Genomic DNA, 19,451 nt, shown 5'->3' with positions numbered 1-19,451 from the left:
AAATTGGAACAGACGCTAGTGGTTTTACATTTGCCTCCAATAAGGAATCCTTGTCCCACCCACTGGAGTACATGCTTAAGAGCCCTTTGTCAATCCATATGCTGGATGAGGTTTGATCAACCTGTAAAACCCAAGTATAAAACATTGGATTTGTGAGGAGATTGACCTTCTGCATCTAGGATTGGGCAGCCTGTACTGAAAGCTGTTAGTGGCTGGAGAACTGGCCTTTTGAGACATCATGGGAATTCAGAGGTCCAGGAAACCGTTGCCTTTCATGTGCACCACCCCCTTCTGCCCGACGACTAGTAGAGGTCACACCAGAAGCCCACATTTGGGAACGGGCAGCCAGTCCGAACGGCTGAACCTTACTCGAGAAACGGGCAGCCTGTCCTGACCCCTGGACGGTGCTCAACAAACGGGCAGCTTGTCCTGATGCTTGGAAGTTGGGTACAACATGAGAATCCAGATATCCAGGAAACCGGTGGCTTGAACGTGCATCATTCCCTTCAGACTCACGATTGGTAGAGGTCACACCAGAAGCCCACATTTGGGAACGGGCAGCCTGTCCCAAAGCTTGGACAGGCCTTGAGGAGTGGCCAGCCTGTCCAGACACCTGGATGGGGCACAATGAAGGGGCAGTGGACAAATCATGGGAATATAGATTTCCAGAACCGCTTCTGGTCTTACATGGAACCATCCCATCAGATTCATGGATTGTGGAAACCAAACCAGGAGGCCACAAGCGGGATAATGTATTCTGATCTGAGGGCTGGTAGGGGCTGCCGGGGTGGCCTGCCTGGCCCGAGGGCTGGTAGGGGCTGCCGGGGTGGCCTGCCTGGCCCGAGGGCTGGTAGGGGCTGCCGGGGTGGCCTGCCTGGCCCGAGGGCTGGTAGGGGCTGCCGGGGTGGCCTGCCTGGCCCGAGGGCTGGTAGGGGCTGCCGGGGTGGCCTGCCTGGCCCGAGGGCTGGTAGGGGCTGCCGGGGTGGCCTGCCTGGCCCGAGGGCTGGTAGGGGCTGCCGGGGTGGCCTGCCTGGCCCGAGGGCTGGTAGGGGCTGCCGGGGTGGCCTGCCTGGCCCGAGGGCTGGTAGGGGCTGCCGGGGTGGCCTGCCTGGCCCGAGGGCTGGTAGGGGCTGCCGGGGTGGCCTGCCTGGCCCGAGGGCTGGTAGGGGCTGCCGGGGTGGCCTGCCTGGCCCGAGGGCTGGTAGGGGCTGCCGGGGTGGCCTGCCTGGCCCTCTTGGGAATCTAGATGTCCATAACGGCTACGGCTTTTACATGCTTCATGCTGGCCAGGTTGAGGGCTTGTGGACGTTACACCAGAACCCCACAGCTGGGATTCCTGAGACCACACTGCACTCTGGAGGCTGGATGTTTGCCCTTTCTTTGACAGCTGAAAAGGAGTGGTCCCATACAGGTGCCTGCTGCTACTTTGTTGAGCCCCCCTAGCAATCTGCTGCCTGTCAGAAGTGTATGGACTTCGAAATCCTTGAGCACTGGAATCGGTGTCTACACCATCAGAAGACCCATGGTACAAACGTCCTTGTGGAAAAAGGCGACTGGACAGAGGAGTATTTAATGCAACATTGCCACCAGTGTGTTCATGGGAAGAGGGACCCTGCAACTGGGTTTGGGTTACAGTTTCAGGAAGCTTCTGACCACTTTGGAGAACCGACTGGTAATATCCTGCTGTCCCAATTTCAGTCAGGTCTTCTGAAAAACCCTTTCCACTGCTGGAAGCCCACCTTGACTTGGCAGCTTCGTTCTCACTAGATTCTAGGCCTTGCTGCAAAAACGGGGAGCTACTTTCCATGGATGCAACACTAGAAGGCAAGTCTCCCATATCAGTAGCATTTCCAGGCTGACCTAAAGGATTTTCATTCCACACTTGCAGGACAAAGGAGAAAAAGCAAGGTTACATTCAGAACATTTGAGCAAGCACAAGAGAACCAATATCTTTCTCCAGTCTCATACCTCTATATCCCTCTGCATCTTTTACTAATAATAGTGCAGTGAGAAGTAACCAAAACCTACAAGACAAAAGAGCATTTGTTCATGAAGATAACTCCCTGTCAGTGTCAGACAAAATACCAGCACAAATGATCCACACCATATGTTTACCTCCTGCTCCACCACATCATGCCTCTAGACAGGATGACCCCAAACCCAGGGTGTAACAGCACCTTTGTCTCTCTCTGAGACTCACAGGCAAACAGATGCTTCCCTTCCTGCTTGTGTTCCTCTTAAGCCTCTCATTAAAGTTAACCTGATAAGGATCACCTGGTCAAACTCTTTTCAGCTGTTATATAAGCAGTTACAGGAACTGAGGCATGACCGACGCTGAAAAAAAAAAAAAAAAATAGTTGGTGATAGTAAAGTATAACTGTAACATTGTTTTAGTACCAGAGACTGATTGTAGAAGAGTTAATGTGCAATTAATTTGTTTGTTTGTTGTATGGGTAACTGTGTGCCAATTTCACTTCTCTTTGTTTATGGCTGGTGAGTATTTTATTTTGCCAAATGTCCTTTACTAAGCTTATCATCCAAATTTTCTACAGTTCTATATTTGTTTGGTGCTATTGCCTGTCTTTTTGCACATCTTGATTATAGTTGTATATAATTGTAAATTATAGTAACATTTTTATATCTATCTAGGTTTCTCAAGAAATTCTGGACAAAGCCACTTTTATGGATTCACTGCCTCTGTAAAAAAAACAAAAACAAACAAAAAAAACCCAACTATTAAAAACCATTCAGAATTCTAATTTGTGGGTAAACCAAGAGTGAATCCTCAATCCTGTAGTCATATGAAATGCACTGGTGAAAAATATTTAAGATTGCTTGACTGTGTGGAAATGGTACATTAGCAAATGAAAGTAATCAAAAATGTTGAAACGATGTATAACTCTTTATAATTTGAATCACATCATTAATAAATCTTCTGCATGCAGTTTTAAGAACATTCTCATTCCAGATTTGACTGCCATTCTGAAATTTGGCTTTAGTTTAGCTCAAGGAAACTTGCTGCATAGTAGGTTAGCTTCACAGTGTATGTTGCAGTAGCAACTATCCTACACTTTTGCTGAGCGAAAGGACCAGTTTACATGCTCTTGATCTCATTTAGTAATTCACTGAAATAAACAATTTTAAACTTGGGGGGGAATTAATTTTTTTTTTCTTTTTTAGAACTTCTTAACTCGCCCAGCTCTGTGATGAAGACCTGTGTATTTCTCTTCTGAATTACATTTCAAAAGGCGGATCACATGACTGGTACTTTGCAACAGCTCTTGACATCCACTTCTCAACTTGCTCCTTTACCTATTTTTATTCAAAGTCTCATTTTGTGATTCAAACGTTCCATGAACTCAATTTTTAATTTGAACGATAACTGTACTTAAAGTGACCAGTACTTCAGGTTCGATCTCCTCAGGTTACCCTCCGTCCTCTGTAGCCGCATCAATCCGGGGAAGTCGAGAGACACTGACACCAGTGTGAATCAAGAGAGTTCCACTTTATTGAGGAAAGCACAAAGTATACATGTGTCCTATATGTACTATCTAATCTACAGGATGATGGGGGCGGGGGGGAAGTCAGACATGTTCTAAGAGTCTATGTAGAAAGCAAAGAAGCAAGGCTAATACAGATTAGATGTTCACTGCATGAACAAGCAGGAGCTGTCCCTGTACCAGCCATTAGCTACTCCTGTGCTTAGAGAGAAAAGGAGGGGTAAAGGAGACAAGAGGAGGGAGCGGATGATCTCGGGAGACCGTCAAGCCGTCATGGCTGATGAGCAGAGACCTTGTGTTGGGTGCCTGAAGACAGAAAGGCTCCAGTGTCTAACACTCCCCCTTTGATTCCAAGAGGAATCATATATCAGTATATAGACTTTGCTCATACACAGGCACCAAGGCAACATTTGCATGATTAATCACAGTGGTGTGATTACAGGAGAACACGAGTTTATAAAACAAGATCACGGGAGAACATGTGTTTATAAACCAAGATCCCTGAGGTCCAATAAGGTCTGTCAGCCAACTGAACCAAGAATCATCAGCAGGTGGAGGCTCAGCAGTAGCGGCCTTCGTGTCAGTAATGTTCTTATAGTAACTAAAGATGTCAAAGCAACACGTTTCGTTAATGACCTAGCAGCCGCCTCCCTCCTTTGCCAAGAGGAGATCTAGGGCCAAGCGGTTTTGCAAGACAGCGGTTTGGATTTTATCTACTTCATCATTGAACAATGCCAGGGCGTTTTCAGTCCTATTGACTAAAGTAAGCACCTGCCATGCCAAGTCATTAATTTTGTTAAGTGCTGCAGTAGTTCCTCCTCCCAGGAACAAACTCCAAACCAAGTTTGCTCCAGGGTTAGTCCATGGGTTGGCCAGTATGTTCCCATCATACCTATTAGGGGGGGCCAGGAATTACAAACCTTTTATTAGCCCTGCCCTGCGGTAACATGATCGACCGAGACCGGTACCCAGGGTGTATGGAACGCCTGACATACCAGACAATCCTTCTCTGGCTCTACCTCTCCTGCCGCTACCAGGGAGACCACACAGGCTAAATTACCATTACATTGCCGTTGATGAGTCTAAAAGCACTCCAGCCCCCTTTTGTACCCATCGAGACTGAAAGTAATGCCAATATTATCACACAGATGGGGCCCATTATTCATACAGTAAGGTTTTGCATACAATTATCAGGAAAACAAGGAGAGAAAGGACCAAAGAGTCTGCAAAGGATGTTAATAGGCAGATAGGATAGCTATCAATTTAAAATACCAATTTATAATATCAACAGGGCCAAGGAGTACTTCCTCTGTGTGGTGCAGCCGAGGGGCAGTCCCCCAGCATAACAAATTTTGTATCATATGTGAATGTGTTAAGGTGCATTTGGCTTGGCGGACGTGTCAGCTACTGGTAATTTCTTCGGCGGGTTGGCGTGTATCCACTGTACCGATCCCGATGTTAGCACAGCAGTTCGAGTCACTGCGATCACGGTTGTTGGGGCTCCGTACGCAGCTTCACCAACTTTCTGAGGGTTCAATGATTTGACTAAAACAGTGTCACCTGTAGTAGGCTTGTCTGTGGGAAGAGGGAGAGCACAAGAGACATTACCACGCACACTGTTCAATTTCTCAATCAACATTTAGGTGTAGTCTGCCAGGATCACGTCCGTGTCACCTGAATGAGAAACACCTGGGTTACCTCTGACCCATGGGGTAAATTATCCAGCAAAAATTAACTCAAATGGTGCCAATTTGGTGGTGGCACTGGGCGTCATTCTGATCTGACATAACATTGCTGGCAGTAGATCTATCCATTTCTTTCCTGTTTCCATCATAGCCTTTGTTAACATTTCTTTCAATGTATGATTAATTCTCTCAACAATGCCAGATGACTGAGGGATGTGAAACTTCCAGTCAAGAGTTAGGTAGGTGCATAGTTTCTGAGTTACCTTAGAAATGAAACAAAGTCCCTGATCTGAATCTATTACCTGAGGCACACCATACCTCTTTATTATCTTCTTGGCTAGGATTTTAACCACAGTGCAGCGTCTTCCTTAGAACAAGGAAACGCCTCAGTCCACTTGGAAAACCTGTATACAATCACTAGCCGATACTTCAACTGACCACAAGGTGGCATGTGAGTAAAGTCTATCTGTAGTCACTGAAAGGGATATTCAGGAGCCTTACCCTGGTTGCTTCTAGCATAGGTTAAACAGCTATCTAGGAAGAGTTTTATAGTTTTACATGTTTCAGGTATACAAAACTGCTTTTGAATGTTAGCCGTCACCCCCCCCCCCCCCCCCTTTGTGCAATATGTGAAATCCTGTGAAAAGGACGCACAAGAAATGGCAAAACAGATATAGGAAGGGCGATACACCCCTCCGGGTCACAGATTAGACCATTTTTATCATGACTACATCTTTGATCAGCCCAATGAGAGCAGTCCAGTCATGTACCCTGAGTCTTTAAGAAATGCAAATCGATATCAGTAGACACCGAGCAATGAGAAAACATGGAGACAGCTTCACATGTCGACGATACAGTGTATGGGCATGAGGGGGCATTAACAGCTGCCCAAAGTGCAACCTCATCTGCCAAGGCATTGCCAGTGTCTGTGTCAAATCCAGAGATCGTGTCCTGACCCCTGACCTTTTCGACAGTCAGCCGAGCTGGTAGTGTACATGCAGACAAAAGTGCAGACACTAATCCTGAATTAGAAATAGGCTTACCATCCGAGGTGCAGCACCCCCTGGAGTGCCAAATCTTACCGAAATTATGAGCAACCCCAAACGCATGACAGGAATCAGTATACATGGTGACAACCTGATCCCAGGATAGATGACAGGCCCTGGTCAATGCCATCAGTTCAGCTGGTGAGCAGACCTGTAAGGGCAGACAGAATATCCGCAGGGAAATTCGGAGTCAGACGGTGTAAAACATGAGGCATCTACAAAAATGTGATAGGCGTGCTAGCGAGATCAGAGTGCATGCTCAATGACTCAAGGATAGCCTCCATTCGTGGGGCACAGAGTCAGCAGAATGATTTAGCGATGTCAAAAGCGATTGTAACAGACTAGCAGATGAACTCAGGGTTGTGTGTGATTTAATGGTTCTGAGTGGCGCAGAGGATGGCCTCAAAGCCTGAACGGTGCTGTGCCATCATGTGCTGTGTTTGAATGTTATTGAGAATAATAATAACTTGATGTGAAGTGTGAAGAACCATGGTATGAGACAGTGCCAATTTCTCAGCGTCAGTGACTAGCAGGGCCGAGGCAGCCCTGGCGCGTAAGCAGGCCGGCATGCTTGAACGACCGAATCAAAAGTTTTGGAAAGGTAGGCCACAGGGCCATAACTGCCACCATGCTCTTGACCCAGGATGCCCACGGCTATGGAGCCGTTTTCAGAAACGTAAAGGTGGAAGGGCAGATTATAATTCAGCAGGCCAAGCGCTGAAGCAGAGCACAAGGCCGATTTCAGAGTCCTAAATGATGCATGGTTTCAGTCCAGACCAACGTATCAGGACAGTCTTTTCCACAGCCCTGCCTGTGGACTTTATCATGAAAGGAACAATCCAGCACCCATTAACCAGACCCAGGAAACTCAACATGTGTTGCTAGGCTGGCCCATCACGTCTGTAAACATAGAGATATTTGGTCTGGAATGGATCGTCATTTTGCCCTGTTCAAAAGAGAGAGAGAGAGATTCATTTTAAACATTAAATCATGACCCAACAGGTTCAATGGAGAACCAGGAATAACTACAAACCGATGCATCAAAAGAATTGAGGGGTCATCTGGACTTCTAACGGACAAAGAGTGCATTTTAGGACAGTTCACAGGGACCCCCAAAATTCCCACAGAACTAACGGACGAACCAGAAACCGGACCAGTGTAACAGTGCGAGCTAAAGGATGAATAGGTGGAACCGGAGTCCACCAAAAATGAATAAAAATGATTATCGATCAGCAGATCAATAAGGGAAGTGAACAAAAATCACCAGGGGTGAGCAGGGACGTTTGGGAATAGGCAAAAGATGGAGCTCGCTGCTGTGGAGAGCACGTGTGCAAGTTTGAGTGTATACTGTACAGGACATCACATAATCCCATATGTCATCAACCAGGGACTGCCACCAATACTTCCTCAGCAATAACTGGTAGTACGTGTAACCCCCAGATGTCCACTACACAATGAAGTATGTGCCCATCTCACAGGGTCACCTCTCAGGACTGTGGGTACATATTGTCTCCCCGGGGGGTGACAAAAAGGAAAAGACGGAACTGGTTGATCTGGTTTAATCTCCCGAAAGCCTCCTCAGCCTATGTATTTCATCTTAGTCTCCTGTTAGCCTGCCCCTTGAGAAGATTGGTTAAGGGTGAAGCTATTGTGCCAAAATTCATGATAAATTTTCTATAAAAATTAGCAAACTGCAGGAACCTTTGTAACTCCTTAATGCTTACAGGTACTTGCCAGTCTACAACAGCAGTAAGCTTTTCAGGATCCATTGAGATATTCCCCACAGAAATAGCACAGCTTAAGAAGGTTAGGGATGTCCAACGGAACTTACATTTAGCCTTGGCATAAAGGTTGTGTTGGGCTAGAACAGCAGCCACGTGTTGTAGATGTGGTAAATCTACATATTGTCGATATACACAATAAGGAATCTGTCTATCATATCATGAAACATCTCATCCATGAACACCTGGAATACAGGACTATTGGCCAGGTCATACGGCAGTACCAGATACTCTGTGTGCTGTGACAAAACAAGCCTTCCACATAGCTCCTTGCAGCTTTTCATGTGCAAGGGAGATCAAGGGCAGGGGAAAAGAATACTTCATGGTTACCTCATTTAATACTCTGTAATCAATGCATGGTCGTAAACACCCCTCCATTCTTCTCCACAAAGAAGAATCCAGCTGCGAGGGTCATGTGGACAGTTTTCTATTAAGTCTAGGAATGGTTATGTGACTGGTTTCAGCTTGATTGATGGGTTAAGTAAATACCCCATATCATGTGAAATAAAACATTTATTAGAAGATTTGTGTCACAGTACACTGAACAATTTTGCGCCCTCAAACAAAACTGTCTACAAACAGTGTTAAAGCAGAAAAATAAATTGGAGGTTTTCAGATTACAATTACATTTATGGCATTTGGCAGACGCTCTTATGCTAAGCAACTTACAAACGTGCTTTGTCATTTACTCATAAAATGTATACTAGCCAGTACAGTAGGTCAGTGTTCAAGATACCATTGAACTAGATAAGCTTGGAGTGTAACGCGAGGAGGCAGAGCACGATGCGTGGACGAGTTGTGTAAAACACAATTAGACGTTTATTCCAATGCACAAGATGACGTAGCTTACAGGCTATCATGGGTTAAACATTGACTACAAGTAACGTTTAAACGAGACCTTAAATACACGCATGACAACGATGAAGAACGAGAACTAGTTGTGAGACATGGGGGGGGGGGGGCGTGGTCCTACAAACGAACACACATACACACACACGGAGACGTCTGGGAGGAGGGGCCGTATCGTGACATGGAAAAAAACTTCTCATTAACTATCATCAAAATAAAGAATCTCATTATCTATCATCAGAATAGACAGAATAGAACAGCAGATAATGTTTATAAATTAATATTTCCATGTCGTGTCTTTGTTTTCCTTTACTTCCTTGTTCCATTCCTTGGTTTTGTTTTCTCCGCCCCTCGTCTGTTCCTCAGTTCCAGTCGGTGTTTTGGTTGTCCCTGCTATGTTCATCTTCGTCTGATTAAGCCTCGATTGTTCTGATTATTTAAGCTTTAGGTTTTGGCTCCTATTTTGTCAAGTCACGTTCTTCTCAGTCATGTTTATATTATGCTCCTAGTACTGTCGTCGCCATTTCTTTTCTGTTTACTCCGGTCATGTATTATTTTACTCTCAGTGTTACCCCTTTGCCTCTTTGTATTTTGCCCTTATTAATAAACCGCTTCCTGCATTTGCGTTCTGCCTCTTGCCTCGTTCCTGCTGGAACTGTAACAACTGTAAATAAATTAAGATCAGGCCATTATTGAGTCCCAACTTCTTCCAGACATTAGTAGCAACATGCGTTCAGATTTCTTCAGTATAGAGATTAGAATTAAGCAGCACATTTTCATCAGTTACAACCAAAAGGGCTTCTGAGGCTATGGAGTCTGAAGGTCTCGTCCTGCATTATGGAGCTCAGTCCTGTTGGGAATATCAATCTGTATGTTGTACTCTACACCAACCATGTGTGGACTGTAGATTCATTTGCAAAATTTTTAACAGCCAGAGGGGATCCCTTACTAAATATAAGCAATGTGTCTTAAAACAGCTTTGCTCTCATTTAACAACAAATAATAAGCATTAAATAACATGCACTTGCTGACCTTTGACCTGCCTGTGGTTGTTCTTGTTCTCATGTTATGCTCTAATTAAGCATGAACTTGAGTAGCATTCTAATGTAATAAAGTTAACATGCCTTATGCAAAGCACCTACCTCAGCGCTGGCTGTAATCAGACCTGATGATGTGAATTGTAGGTCTCTGAAGTGTAGGTCTCTCACACACAGAAAGGACAAACTGACCAGGCTCCACTATAATATTAACATGTGTACAGTCAAGACACTCAAGCCATAGTTAAACTCATAGGTTCTATGGCACCTCTTTGCAGTGTTGGTAAGTAATAGCCACTGCTAGTCAGCTTGCCCTAGAGAGTTCATCTCAAGCTTTCGCTTGTATGAAATGAAGTTCATCTTAATAACTTTTCAAAACCCAAATTCCCAGCCGTCTTAGTATTAGTTTGAAAGAGGCTGATCTGTTTCAGACAAAAATGCACCAATGTAAGTTGGCTGGTGGGTGCAGAGAGCCAGGTTTATGTGGAGACCAAAAATGTCTCCTCATGTCATAACTGTCTGATGCCATTACCCGAAACCCAATACAGGAATTCATAGACGGGGTAGGGAAGAGGAACCCAAAGAGAAGGTTGAAGGTGCTGAAATGTCTTTTGTCCACCCTGTGCCCCCTTAACTTTTGATGAATGGCTTCAACTGCTTTCTGTAAAGTGAGACGCCCACCTGACTCGGGTATGGTGGGGGCCGGCTGGGGACATTTTGTGAAATCTGGTTCAGATCAGCAGGTGCTGGTGTTGAGGAGTGTTGGATCTACCATCTGCACAAAAGCACACCCCACTGTCTTTGCTGCCCCCTGATCACAGAACCAGGTGGCATCTGAAGGCAGCTGGCAAACAAGCCCAATTTTGACAGATGCCCGAGATCCACTGAGCATGCTGCAGTCTAGGAGATACTCGGACTGACATATTTTCCCTTGTGCCATAGTGTTGCTGTAACCAGTAGTCAGAACAAATGCAAGAGCCATAAGTGGCTCTGATTAGCAAATAATAACAATTACCAAATAACACAGAAAACATCACTCACTTGCCAATTTGTAGGAACAACCAGTGCATCTTGGTAATGCACTGGACTCTCAGCACTTTAATCTGTTTTATTAATAATAATTTTTGCTAGTTATACAATTTCACATTATATCTGAAATATCAAATTGGATTGTAGTTACCTGGCTTAAATCAACTTCTGAGTTCTCCTTAAAGGAAAATAACACAAGTTGTTTTTTTTCTGCATTTGTGGTCCCAGTTTGAGAGGAGCAACAGACTGCACTGCAACATTTTCATTAGAAACTTTTTCCACTTTCTCCCATACTGGTCAAAAGCATATGACCTGACTAGTTAGTGTGGGTGGTTTTAACATACTGAAAAAAAATTCCATTTCTCAACAAACAGGAACATGAAATGAAGTACAATGACATTATTAATGTTTATACCATAACAATTATAACACATATACAGTTATAGACGCAAACTCGCTAGATAGTTGTCTGTGAGCCAGGAGATTTCTGTGTGGTTATACAGAGGAGCAAGGAGAAACACAGCAGGCTACATTGCTGTCAGCTTCAGCTATAGTGGGCATGACCTGTAAAACACAAGATGGACTGTATGAGTGTGGATGTGTATTGTACATTGATGCTAATGAAGAAACCATAGAGTGTACAAATACAAACCCTTCCACAGTTTGCATCATTAAAAAGGGGGCTTTTGATGTGAAAATGACAAAAGTAGGATGAAGTGTGATTGGTCTGAGGGTACACAAGGGTGAGGAAACAATGATTTAACTGAGCATAGTTCGTTAAATTAAACTCTCAACACTGATTGTTGTACTCTGCCATGGTGGATATGTTCGGTATAAGGACAGAACATTGCTGTGCTGTGAGATGTGATATTATCCGAAGTATAATTATTCAAACTGGAGTCTATAGCTGTAGTGAGGAGCTCAAGAGAGCTCAATGATGGGAAGAACCTGTTCCTGAGCCAAGTGTTCTAGAACTGATACTCCTGTATCTGTAGGAGGTTATACAGAGTGTCACTTGGGTTCAAGGGGTCCCCAGTGATGCTATACACAGTGCTGATGATGATGATGATGATATTATTATTATTATTAAGCTACATTTATTCAGTTCCTTTCTCAAACTCAAGGGCACTTTACAGTCAGATATCACAGACTGTCAATGGTAGGTAGCTGTGTCCCAATGACTTCTCACCTTCCTCTTCTGTCATTAAAATTGCATGTGTGCTCACTGGGAATGAAACCCATGACCCTGGTGTTGTATCAGGTACCAGCTACAGGACCACAATATTCATATTCATTTTTTAAAATATTTTATTCATATTCATTCAATATTTATATATGCTGATTTCTTTGTGTAAGGTGGGCTTGAATCCAGGTCAGCTGGGTGATGACACCAACTGCCTACTGGGTGAACAGTTAGATCTTGGATCAGGTAAAACAAAAGGAAAAAACTAAACACCACAGCGAGCGTGGAAAAAGGGAGAACAAAGAATGCCTCGGGAAGAAATTGCCACCCTGATGAACTGAGGAAAACCAAACTAAAACTTCCCAAACAAAACCAGAAAACAGGGAGGAACTAAGGGAAGCCTCGGGAGAGAGACAGACTCGAAAGGGGAGGAGACGTGTAAAAACACGGACACCCTCGCAGCACAGAAGTAAGGTGAAGCACAAGGGGGAAAACTGGAGAGGGAAGGGGACGTGTAAAAGCACAAACAACCTCAAAGACAAGAAGTGACATGTAGCACAAGGGCTCAAGCACCTAACATTACCAGCTAGGCACTTGGCTCAGAATTTTGGCAAAGACCCAGCACTGAATGATTGGGTCACTGGGCTTATATAAGGTCTAGCCCAGCTGTTGGGTGTTAAGCCTGTTTAGTGGTGTGTGTGAGACTTGAGGCCTCCCTCTGGTGGCCGGAGGGGGCCTCAGCCTGGCACCAACCCTTACAATTTGAACCTGCATTACATATTTACTTATATTCACACATATACGATGATACCTTTGATCTGTGTTACACATTTATTTATATTTACATTTAAATGAATTCTTATGAAACATATATAAAACAAATTCCCCACTTGCCCTCCCCTGGGTGGTCTTTTTGCTTCAAGCGTGGGTCCTCTACCAAAGGCCTGTAAGCTTGAGGATCCTGTGTAGTATTTTAGCTGTTCCAAGGACAGCACTCTTCTGGAGCTCTAGAATATTGTTCATGGGATCTGCTGGAGCCATTCTTCCACTTTGGGGGTCACAGCCCCTTATTGCTCTGATAATCACAGGAACCAATGTCACTTTCAACTTCCAACTTTCAACATCTCTAGCTCTTGTTTCATCCCTTGGCATCCCTTGGCATCTTTTCATGATGTTCCTGATGTTGCTATCACTTGGGCTTGTTATCAGTATGGCCCTCTTCTACTGTTTGTCCCTCACTACTAGGTCCAGTTGGTCATTACCATTTTGTCAGTCTCTATCTAAATATCCTACAGGATCTTGGCATGGTCATTCTGCACTGCTTCTGTGGGTGTATCCCACTTAGACCTTGGTACATCCAATCTGTACTCAGCACAGATGTTTCTGTATACTATGCCTGCCAGTTGGTTATAGAATTCCATATATGCACAGTCTCAGTGCTGGATTTGGTGTGAAACCCTTTGTGTATTGTGAAGAGTATCAGGACAGGCTATCTCCTTGGCAAATCCTGTACTCAATGGTGACTCATTCTATTGGCCTGAAGTTGGCCCCTAGGGACATCTTACACAGCTCAACTGAGTTCTAATAAAAGCTCTTAGAGTCCTGTTGATGTTATACAGCCTCAAGCATTCCAGGATTGACTGAATCATAGGCTTTCATATAGTGAATCCAGGTGACGCACAAGTTGGTCTTACAGTCTCGAGTGACTGTTTTATCCAGCAGTAGCTGAGGCTTAGCTCCTCTGGTGTTCTTGCCAGTGCCTTTTTGGCCCTGCTCATGTATTAAGCCATGTGTCTACTCATCTAAGCCACAATGATTCCAGACAGGAGCTTTCATCTTGTTGAGGCAGGTTATTGGATGGAACTCAATCAAATCAAAATCAAAATTGATTTCTATTTTTATATTTACTTATAATAGCCATTAAGGGCAACAGAGAAGTAGTTGGCTTGGGTGGAGGTGTGGTGGGCTATGGGAGGGGACATCAGGGAGTGGTGGAAGTAGCGAGTGGTGATTAGGCCTAAAGGGAACTGCCCTTTTCTGGGGGTCCTTCAGGATCAGGACTGTCCGGCCATTCAGGGTGGGTTCTATCCATTAGCATCTGATTTATTTGTGTTGCCAGGTGTATATGAAGAGCAGTCAGCTTCTTCAGCCAGTAGGCATAGACCATGTCTTGGACCTGTCCAGTTCTTCATACTTGATACCCTGCCTGGATGTCTGCTAGTGTGATGCTTACTGGATCCTGTTCAGGGAGGTTGCTGTGGTCAGCTCTCAGGTTCGATAACCTCTGGACAATGTTGTGTGATACCTCCTTCTCCTTTATGCCATTCCAGTATTGTTTAGTCTCCAGCTTTGGGGGGTCTGTTCTCATGCTGTTACACTGCCACCAAGAGGGCACTTTGGATGGCCCATCGGAGAATATCCTGTTTATTCTCATGGCTTCTACTTCTCTTTGTATCTCTTCATGAACTGTTAATCTGTTAATCTCCAAGGCCTCAGGTATGGACAGATTGTTGCACTTCTCAGTTACATTTATCACACCTTTCTGCATTTATGATATCTGGCTGACTTTCTGTGTTGCCTTTATCTTGGCCTCTAAGTATCACTGATACTGTAGCATATATCAGCTGGTTGGTCTCAGTGATGGTTACAGTAGTGGTTGTCTGTAGTGCTGCATTCACATCTTCCAGCAGCCTCTCAGGAGCCTTCTTGGTCTTGGTAGTCTGCTACGACCGATGTCAAGGTTAGCCTTGATCTCAGGTCAGCAGCTCAGGTCAGCAGGAGGTGTTGAGCTTAGTGCATAGGTTCATTGGCTCTTGGTTCCCAAAACTGGTGTGTGTAGATGATGATGATATAATTTCTCCTCTAACCTGGCTCCACCTTGCCATAGCATTTGTGTTGTACCTTGTCAATTTCTAGTTGTGACAGCAGTTGCTGCTTTTAGATGTTAGAACACTGAGTTAGTAGTTGTTTCGGTGTTAGTCTAGATGTTTTGAAGCATCCATAGTTCCCACATTCTCTGCATATTCCCTGTCGCACTCAGCTCGCTTGTATAGTAGCATTCCAACAGTCCTCTGTTCTCCACTCTTGTTCATGAGTGCCTTGTATTGATTCCAGTAACCCACTTTTTATCAGATTGCCCTGTTCCCCCAACATCTGACACAGACCTTGTCGACCTGGGTGGCATCCGAGCCAGTATGACTCTCTTATGCTCATCTCTCATTGTTATTGAGGTAGGCGGACAGCAATAAGGAACTTGCCTAAGGGACCACACTGCAGATGCCCTGGTCAAGGCATCAAACCTCTGGCTGGCTAGCTCCGTGGATTACACCACTGACTTCAGTAGAGGCAGTCAGGATTTTAAATCACAACATATATCTACGTATTTTTTAGTGAAATCTTACTTGCACTATACTTTGGCTATAACCAGTGAATTTTTAACAAAAAGGATGGCCAAAAAAGTAGTCAATCTATGTCAATCTATGTCAATCTATGTGTACATTAGAATGCCATCATGTAATCAGGTTCCCTGGACGTAAGAAGCTTAAGATATGGCCATGGATTTAATTTAATGCATCTTAGTGTTAATACATTTTCTTTACCTGTGAATGATTGACTGTTTAATATGCAAGAAAAAGTAACAAAAATGTTCATAATCAGTATTGTGATTTTGGTTGAACCCTTTCTGTACTTCAGTCCAAAGCAGCTTAGTTTCTCAGCTCATGCTATAGCTCATTGTGTATGTCAGTGCTCAGATTGGGTCATGTTTATATATTATACTTACAGAATGCAGATATTGCTAAAGCAAGACAGCATATGGCAAAGACACATTCAGATGGCAGAAGAATCACTCTCAGATCCGTCAGTGTGCGTTCACCATTTCCTAATGATTGAAAGAGAAACGGCGATCACTAGGACTTTCTTTAAAGAAGATTTTGTGATTGTAGAACATGCACTCCTCAACCGATAAAACACAATTATGTAAAAATATGATCATATCTTCATGTAAATGCTGATATGAACAGACTGCTACATGTAGCAAAGGTATTCTGGTCTATTAATGTGAAGCTGCAATTTACTATAATATAAGAAAGTATATGTCTGTATAACAATAACAATAACAATAATAATAATAATAATAAAGAAGAAGAAAAATAATAATAAAATATAATACATGTCTAAGATTACAAATCAACACTACTTTAAACAGTTATGAACTGTAATTCAAAGAGTAAAGCAACATTTTGTTTAATTTTCATAGGTTACATAAAAGTGCCATTTATACATACACACAATTATACTAATTAGTAAAGGAAACAATTTAAAATGCAGAGCTCACTGACGTGTTTTCAGGATCAGTTCTGCTATTAATGAGATGGAGTTCACACAAATGAGCCCGACTGCCCCAAGCATGTATACAATTGTATATAATTGACCTGTAATAGTATGCAAAAGGAAAAAATTATTAAGATCTAATTTTCTGAAGAAAACACTGACTTGCTAAAATAGTTCAGTTAATCACACAATCGATGGGTTAAACACACACATGACGTTTAGTTTGGAGCTTAACAGTAAAAGTGCTGAAGTTGGATTTCTCGTGATGTCTCCTGATCTGACCATCAGGCTATTGTTACAGACAGAGCAGCATATTTCTGAAGCCTCGTAGAAACAAATAAGATTTGATTTAATGCACTTTGAACCACTATAATGAAAACACTATAATGGACACACTATAAGGTCATTTATAAAGTCACACTATAAGGTGCGTGTGTGTGTGTGTGTGTGTGTGTGTAAATTATTCTCATACACTATATAACATTACTCTGCAAAGGTTGTAGGCACCTATGAAATTACATGGCAATAAGTGTTCCTTTGCAGGTAAAACAATAATATAAGAACAATATAACAAAAACATATAAAAATAACAATATAATATAACAATAACAGCAACAACAATAATAATAAATATCTTGGGCATGACGTTGAACTGCATCCAACAATGAATACACAAACAAGAATAAACCCATGCCACATTGCATAGGTAAAGAAGGGTCACGTACTCCAGTGACTGCTGAACAAGCTGTAGTAGAAAAATCAGCTATTGATTGCCCTGGTCCTCATGTAGTTACCTAATCAAGCCTCAATCTCAAGATGATCTATATTTTATGGCATCATCTGCGCAGGCAAAGTCCACCATATGGCTACTAAATGAACAAGACTAAAGTGGACTATGTATGAGTAATACTACGCTGTTGAGAACAAGTTTGTTTACCACAAGGAGATGGATCAATAAAAAGAAGCTCCAGCTGCTGATGTCCGATGACAGTGTCCCACACCTGAAACCTTAGCTATGCTAGAGAATGTCAGAAACAGCATCTGTAATTACCATCGCAGTCCCCTTGGAAGGTGGTTCAAGACCCGAAATCGGACCAAGAACAATCAGCAAGCTGCAGGATACCATTTAATTAGCCATAACAAACCATTATCTTAACAAACCGCGCCTTACAAAGGCAATTTGTGAGCAAATAGCAGCTGTGAATCAAGTTCAAGTTCAAGTTCAAGTTTGGTTTATTTGTCACATACATAGTCATACACAGTATAACTCGGAGTGAAATGGTTGAGAGTGCTCTGTCCAAACTGAGGAAAAAGAAAACAGGGGTGCATAGAGAAATATATATCAGGCCCTCTTGATATCCAAGAACGACTAAGTTAACCTCACTTCACCAAGTCAAAAAGCTGATGTAAGCAACAGCTACCGTTAATGCCAGAGACTAAAAATCATGACATGAACCCAGAGATTAATCAACTTGGAAGAGAAAGAACCGGAACAAAATCAATAAGCATCTGAAAGACCATCCTTAGTGAACTGAAGAAACGAGTCAAAAGCAAACAAGTACACGCCCAGGCCAAGCTCATATTTCACTGAGCAAAAATGCAGAGCATTTGCATTGCATTTTTTAGATTTCGCTCATCTCTACCAAGAAATAAAAGTGAAGCTTCAGGCCACGACTCAGCGACTGAGGAGGTCCACAATGAGAAGAGAGCAGTTCTGATAAAACAAGTTCTTTGGTGAGGATGCTAAGAAATACTACCAGGAGCTCAAAGGTCAGAAGAAGTCCTCATAGAACCACCAGCAAAAGAGTGAGTCAAGGAATTCTGGCATGGAATCCTGGAAGACAGCATTGCCCACAACATATAGCAATGTGTAATAAATGTCTAAAATCACCATTTGTACAATCGTTTACTGAGTAAAAGTGTCTGTCACTCTAATTTCGCAAAATCTTAGAGGGCCTAAAATGTGACTGAACAATATATATATATATATATATATATATATATATATATATATATATATATATATATATAAAGCTTCATGGAGTATCAATATGTCAATTAAAAATGTGCATTAAAACAACTATAACCAAAAAATTGCAAAATACAAAAAAGTCTCAACTGCACAGAACCGTATTTAATATCGCGAAAACATATGCATTCATCACCAGTTTACTTTCACACAAAAAACAAAGTAAATATTTACTAAAGACTGTAAATTTTGTCAAACAAAAGTCATGACTATTATATTATAACATTGTAAAATAACATTAATTTAGCCATTGATCTCTGTAATTTTCATATTCTTCTTCAACAAAGTAATCAAACCCCTCAGGCTCTAAACTTCAGCAGCAGTTATCTTTTTGCACAACATTTTAGCTAGCTAACTAGATCTCAAATCAGCGAGGATGGAAATGTTTCTGACTTGAAGGGTTAATAGTTAATGATTTCATGATTGTTTATTGGTCACACAGACTGACACACAAATTAATCAATGACACAGAGTGGTTAGATGGATAAGGCTTGAGTGACACACAAGCACGCTAATCACATGGTGTGAGGCAGATGATGTGTATCTTAACCAATATCTATTCTCTATTGTTAGCAATATGTTGATACATTTTCTTATTTTAATAGCTAACTTCAGATTCTATAGTATAAGGTTTCAGTGATATAGGATATAATGTTTTTGTGTATAGTGTCGTGGAGCACAATTATTAGGCAAGTTGTATTTTTGAGGATGCATTTTATTATTGAACCACTACAGTGCTCTCGGTCAATCCAAAATGTTAATAAACCTCAAATCTGAATATTTATGTGAGGTTTTCGCTTTCTTAGAAGAATATCTATGTGTGCATAATTATTGGGCAACTATTATTGTGCAGAATTATTATGCAACTAAATGAAAAACTGACATATTCCCATCTCATTTGTCGATTTTCATCTGTTAAAGTGAGAATAATAAACAAACAACTCAAAATTTACAAATAAACATTTCTGACATAAAAAAAA

General features: G+C 42.5%; 1 protein-coding gene across 11 annotated transcripts in view; it reads right to left on the bottom strand.

Annotated features, from left to right (window-relative positions):
• Positions 1–19,451, bottom strand: part of LOC113568944 — a 69,687-nt gene that overhangs the window by 34,896 nt on the left and 15,340 nt on the right. Inside the window, exons 16-18 of one of the 11 annotated variants that reach the window (XM_035533298.1) lie at positions 16,451–16,543; positions 15,892–15,990; positions 5,822–6,382 (exon numbers count right to left, since the gene is read on the bottom strand). The exons of 9 other annotated variants lie outside the window; for them this stretch is intronic. In XM_035533298.1, the coding sequence (XP_035389191.1) occupies positions 6,366–6,382; positions 15,892–15,990; positions 16,451–16,543 (209 nt within the window). In that variant the 3' untranslated portion in view covers positions 5,822–6,365. Of the gene's footprint in view, positions 1–5,821; positions 6,383–10,633; positions 11,492–15,891; positions 15,991–16,450; positions 16,544–19,451 lie in introns of those variants that run through there. One more of the 11 variants, XM_035533296.1, reaches the window with a different exon arrangement.

This window comes from Electrophorus electricus, chromosome 14 (assembly GCF_013358815.1).
Source record: "Electrophorus electricus isolate fEleEle1 chromosome 14, fEleEle1.pri, whole genome shotgun sequence".
NCBI lineage: Eukaryota > Metazoa > Chordata > Actinopteri > Gymnotiformes > Gymnotidae > Electrophorus > Electrophorus electricus.
Note: the sequence above shows the minus strand (reverse complement) of the source record. Positions and strands in the feature narration are given on the sequence as shown.